The sequence below is a fragment of the Chiloscyllium plagiosum genome, chromosome 23 (assembly GCF_004010195.1).
Source record: "Chiloscyllium plagiosum isolate BGI_BamShark_2017 chromosome 23, ASM401019v2, whole genome shotgun sequence".
Taxonomy (NCBI): domain Eukaryota; kingdom Metazoa; phylum Chordata; class Chondrichthyes; order Orectolobiformes; family Hemiscylliidae; genus Chiloscyllium; species Chiloscyllium plagiosum.
The window spans coordinates 6,124,089-6,130,362 of NC_057732.1; the positions used below are offsets into that span (position 1 = coordinate 6,124,089).

Consider the following 6,274-nt stretch of genomic DNA (forward strand, 5'->3'; position numbering starts at 1 on the left):
GAAGGCATAGGTTTAAGGTGAGAAGGGAAAAATATAAAAGAGACCTAAGGGGCAACTTTTTCATACAGAGGGTGGTACGTGTATGGAATGAACTGCCAGAGGAAATGGTGGAGGCTGGTACAATTGCAGCATTTAAAAGGCATTTGGATGGGTATATGAATAGGAAGGGTTTGGAGGGATATGGGCCGTGTGCTGGCAGGTGGGACTAAATTGGGTTGCGATATCTGGTCGGCATGGACGGATTGGACCGAAAGGGTCTGTTTCCATGCTGTACATCTCTATGACTCTATAAGTCCTGGAATCCATTGTGAAGGATGAGATTTCTGAACAATTGGATAAGTATGGCAAAATAGGGCAAAGTAAGCATGGTTTCATCAAAGGGAGATCATGCTTGACAAATCTGCTAGAATTCTTTGAGGAAGTAATGACCAGGTTAGATCAAGGAGAGCCAATGGATGTTATCTACCTGGACGTCAAGAAGGCCTTTGACAAGGTGCCGCACAGGAGACTGCTGAGCAAGATAAGGGCCGACGGTGTTAGAGGCCAGGTGCTAAGAATTCCTGATGAAGGGCTTATGCCCGAAACATCGACTCTCCTCCTCAGATGCTGCCTGATCTGCTGTGCTTTTCCAGCACCACACTCTCGATTCTGATCTTCAGCACATGCAGTCCTCACTTTCTCCTGAGGGCATTCTGAGTACTTTTGCAGACAGTACAAAGACAGGTGGAGGGACAGGTAGCATTGAGGAGACAGGAAGACTGGAGAAAGATTTGGACAGGTCAGGAGAGTAGGCAAAGAAGTGGTAGATTGAGTACAATGTGGGAAATTGTGAGGTCATGCACTTGGTGGAAAGAATAGAGGCATGGACCATTTTTGAAATGGGGAGAAAATTCAGAAGTCTGAAGTACAAAGAAACTTGGGAGTTCTAGTCCTGGATTTTCTCAAGGTAAACTTGCAGAGTGAGTCAGTAGTTAGGAAGGCAAATGCAGGCATTTATTTTGAGAGGACTTGAATCTAAAAGCAGGGATGTACTTCAGACTCTATAAGGCTCTGGTCAGACCACATTTGGAGAATTGTGTGCAGTTTTGGGCCCCATATCCCAGGAAGGATGTACTGGCCCTGGAGCGGGTTCAGAGGAAAGTCACGAAAATGGTCTCCAGAATGAAAAGCTTAACACATGAGGAATGTTTGAGGACTTTAGGCTTATACTTGATGGAGTTTAGAAGGATGAGCGGGATCTGATTGAAACTTACAGAATACTGAACAGCCTGGACAGAGTGAATGTTGGGAAGATGTTTCCATTGGCAGGAGAGACTAGGACCTGAGGGCACAGCCTTAGAGTAAAGGGAAGACTCTTTGAGAACAGAAATAAGTTAGATACATCTTTAGCCAGAGAGTGGTGGATCTATGGAATTCATTGCCACAGAAGGCTGTGGAGGCCAGGTCATTGACAATATTTAAGATAGAGGTTCTTGATTGTCAAAGGGATCAAGGGTTACAGGGAGAAAGTGGTTGAGAAACCTATCAGCCATGATTGAATTGTGGAGCAGACTCAGTGGGCTGAATGGCCTAATTTCTGCTCCTATGTCCTATGGTCATAATCTGTTAAGAGTCCCCATAACCAGTTCTCAGCCTGTCCAAGGTCTTATGCAAACTTAAGGGTTGGAGTCCAGCGTGAATTTTGCTAAAGACTGGTTCTGCAATCACTGACAGGGCTGTGCTGGTAACAATTTCCAATAGAACCAGGTGACCATTTAACCAGATGTTTATTTTGTTTGATTCTGATTTGGATGTTGCTAAGCAATTTAGCTGTTCCAAACCAGATATAAGTGGACTGTCCTGACTGCATACTCTCCTAAATATCAGCCTATAAGTTCTCTTAACTCAATTCAGCCCTAATGGAATTCTTTTGCTATCTCAAGTCTGCATACTGGCAGCAATCACAACAGCTTGTCAGCCCTGATCCTTGAGAAAATGTTAACTGTTTGGCCAAGGCTTGGCTTTGCCTTGGGGGTTTTGCTGTGGGCTGACTTAGAGTCCCCCTGCTCAGGATATGTCCTGAGTGAGGCTATGCAATTGCTTAGACTCAAGTGGTGATCCCCAAGCTCAGTTGGACTGGCAAAGGTGTCTGCATCCATCGGAATACCCTGCAACTCATAAGCTCCACTGGTCGTATTTTCCTATGACAATGCCTGTTTTGAAGTCCAATTCTAATCTAAGTCTATTACCACAAGATAGGAAAATAAATGCTTGTAACACATAAAAGAATCACGGAGAGGTAATGTGCAGATAATTGTGATGTGTTTCCCTCTTTTGGAAATCTGTGTGCATGATTCATGTGTGAGCATGCTAATTCCTGCCGTATGCTAACAATTCCAATATCTTTGACAGTACGGAAAAATGAAGAGTGACTGGACATTGCTGGTGGTCTAAATGTCAGAGTGTAATTGAAAGCAGATTGGGTGAAGAGCTGAGCAGCAGGTGGGCTAAATGTCAGAACAACACAAGCTGCAGTCCGTTGGCTGTGAACATCTGATGAAGGTTCCTGACTGCTGTTCACACCAAAGTAAAGCACAAAACATTTTGTAATACAGACAGGAATTATAATTGTGTGTATCGTAGCACTCTCTGTTCACTAGAGGACCAAAGTCAAACCAGCAATCGAGTGTCAGGCACTGCAGTGTTTTCTCACGTTCTAATTGAGCTTTGTTTGATAGGCTTCAGTGCAGGTCCTATTCACAGGTCTCTCTCGGGTTTTGCAGCAACCCTGTGTGATGTTGACTCGCAGTGTTACAGACATTTTGTCAGCCGTGACATATGACTAGATTACCCTCTGGCCAGGATGTCAGGGCCTGTTGATTCAGTGTGTTTCACATGCGGTCAGCAACCGAGCAAGAACGGAATTTGTACATGAGCCCTCATTGATGAGCTGCTGTTAGGCTAGTGAACCGTACAAAATGGGAGCTAATTTTCCCAACCAAACTAAAATAGATTAATGTCTGGAATTGGGGTCAACATCACATTATATTTTATGCTCATGGAATCCTAAATGTCTTTGAATCATATTGTATCAGTAATAGTGACACACAAGCAGTGATCCGAAACTAGAATTGTAACTGCGTAGTTGTAAGGGTTGAAAATGCCAAATAAAGATTCCTCTGAGTGAATTGCAAAGCTGTAAGCCAGCCTCAGAGCTCAGACAATAAGCCTTTAATATATCCCTGACACCTTATTATCTACTATATCGTGGTATAATATTTACTGTCCCATTGAGTTTTGAAAGGTAACATATAAATGAATTCTTCTACATTTGTTCTTGAAGGTTAGGTAACACCAGGGTCTGTACTTATTCCTGGTGCTTTGTTACCCTGGAAATAAAATGCAATTTGAAAGGTCCAAGTGTGAGATTTGAAAATGTGAGATTGGAGTCGCAAATGGTTTCAATCAGGTCAGGGCGCAACTCGAGTAGATTTTAATTTGGGAGGTTTATTAAGGAATATGGAACTAAGGCAGTCAAACAGAGCTGTGATACAAATCTAACTCATAACATAATCTAACTGATTGATAGAACAGGCTCAAAGGATCGAATGGTCTCCTCTTTATGTTCTTCAATGACAATGAGCCCCATCCTTAGTTGGTGCCTATCCCTAATTGCCCCTGGGAAGGTGATAGTGACTGGTGTTAGTGAGCTGATGCAGTCACATGTAGGCCAGAGGAGGTAAGGGCTGCAGAATTCCTTTCCCAAAGGACACTAGTGAACCAGATGGGGTTTTATTTAATGACAAACAATAACAGTGACCACAATTGACAGTAGCTTTCAATTCCGATTTATTAATCAGTTAAATTTGTATCCCACCAGCTGCCATAGTGGGATATGATTTGGAGATGCCAGTGTTGAACTGGGGTGTACAAAGTTAAAAATCACACAACACCAGGTTATAGTCCAACAGGAGCTGGCGCTCCGAAAGCTAGTGCTTCCAATTAAACCTGTTGGACTATAACCCGGTGTTGTGTGATTTTTAACTTAATAGTGGGATATGAACCGTGTTCCCAGAGCTTGAGCTTCTGGATTACTATCCTAGTGACATTACCATCTTAGTCCCCAAAGACGATGCGGGAGTCACTTGCACTCAGTTTGCCTCAGCGATGTTATTTCTTGGCATTAGCCTACGGATTTTATTGAAATGAATTTTGTCTGTACTGCTGTGGTATTGCCACAGGATTGCTTGCCTGTTATTGTAACTGTTACACTTGGTTTATCCATATGATGTAAATGGAACCGTAACCTTTTATACCTTCAGTTTAACTGGTGTGGGCGATGGTGCTGATCTCTCTCTGCTCTGAAAAATATTCCGAGATTACAAGACTAAAATATTAACAAAGTACAGTGTCATCAGGGAGCTTGAACTTTACCTCAGAGATCACAGGGTTATTTACAATGTTCTGTACATACATATTTATCTGCTTATGTGTGTGTGTATTATATATGCATATATAGGTAGGAATTGCAAGGCTATGTCAAAACTTTGGTCATACAGGGTGAAGGGTTCCCAGCATTGGAGTTACGGCAGGAATGCTGCACTGTCAGAGGTTCTCTATTTCCGAGCAAGGTTCCAAGCTGAAACTCCATCTTCCCCCAGTGCCAAAGGTAAAACATCTCAAGCTGTTATTTAAAAGAGTGCAGAGGTGAACTGGCCAACAGGATACCCCCTTTAACCAACGTCACTAAAACAGTTGGTGCGGCCATTTCTCACACTGCTGTTTGTGGGATCTTGCTGTGCACACATTGACTGCTTGCTTCTCGCATTTCACATGTGACTGCACTTCATTGACTGTGAGGCAGGTTGGGCTGTTGGGTCAATGCAGGCTCTGCCCCCTGACTCTCACTACTATCTGGGAGTGAAATGACATGACGATCATGAAGGTAACATGAAGCCTGCTCAGAACATCTCAAAGGCGCTACTGTATACAAAATAAAGAGGCCACACATAACAAAGAAGGGGGATTGTCATCTGGGACTGCACTTATATCTAACAAATCATTGTCCAGGCATTATGCCCTTGCAGTTTCTGCCTTCTAATTATGCAACAAAAATATTTCACACTGTAATGGTGTAATATTCATGTGCAGGTTGTACTATTGATTATATGTATGACGACAGAAGATAGGTGCTCAATAAAATGTTTTGTTGTGGAATCCTTTTTTCTCTTTGTTCCATCTTCAATATTCAGGGTGTCCACTTGAGTCTCATTAAAACTCAATTCTGGTTTCCATAAAAGCAACGAATAGCATCTTTGTCACCCATAAATGGGCATTGTTAATGGTTATGCAGGTCTAGCAGCTTCCTTTTGCTTTATAAGTTACGATTATTTGCCCATCTGAAGGATACTGGTTCAGTTCTCACTGGACATAGTTGAACCCCAATCCAGGCTGATATTCCAGTGCAGGGTAAAGGGAGTTCAGCACCAGTGGAGGTATCACTCTTCAGGTGAGACATCACACAGAGGCACCCCTCCACCCCCACCCCTCCCAGCAGGTCGATTCAAAGATTTTGTGACATTACTTCATAGGAGAGTTCAATCCAGTGTTGTGACCAATATTTACTCCTCAGTCAATGGACTATCACATTATCACATTGCTGTCTGCGGAAGCTTAGTGTGCACAGATTGGGTGGTACATTTTTTGCACTACAACGGTGGCCATTCTTCATAAGTGTAAAAATTATGCTATTTCCTGAGGCTGTGAAAGGTGTCACACAAATGCAAGTATTTTTCATGCGCAGTGTGCACAAGTGGGACAGAAGAAAACTGTCAGTGCAGTATGGGGTAAAATGTCATAGAGATGTACAGCACGGAAATAGACCCTTCGGTCCAACTCCTCCGTGCTGACCAGATATCCTAAATTAATCTAGTCACATTTTTCAGCATTTGGCCCATATCCCTCTAAACCCATCCAAATGCCTTTTAAATGCTGTAGTTGTACCAGCCTCCACCACTTCCTCTGGCAACTCATTCCATACAGGTACCATCCTCTGAGTGAAAATGTTGCCTCTTAGGTCCCTTTTAAATTATTTCCCTCCCACCTTAAACCTATGCCCTCTAGTTTTGGACTCCCCTACCTTGGGGGAAAAAATTCCTAACTATTCAACCTATCCTTTCCCATTTGATCAACCTCCATGAGGTCACTCCCTCAGCTCCAGGGAAAACAGAGCCAGCCTATTGAGCCTCTCCCTATAGCTCAAACCCTCCAACCCTGGCAACATCCCTGTAAATCA

The 6,274-nt window shown here is 43.1% G+C and overlaps 1 protein-coding gene across 1 annotated transcript in view; it reads left to right on the forward strand.

Moving 5' to 3' along the window:
- The window catches only part of bcat1 (branched chain amino-acid transaminase 1, cytosolic), a 72,630-nt gene extending 68,683 nt beyond the window's left edge, over nt 1-3,947 (forward strand). Inside the window, exon 11 of the mRNA XM_043713391.1 lies at nt 2,392-3,947. Within this exon, the coding sequence (XP_043569326.1) occupies nt 2,392-2,433 (42 nt within the window). The 3' untranslated portion in view covers nt 2,434-3,947. The remainder of the gene's footprint in view (nt 1-2,391) is intronic.
- Nucleotides 3,948-6,274: the final 2,327 nt, after the last annotated feature.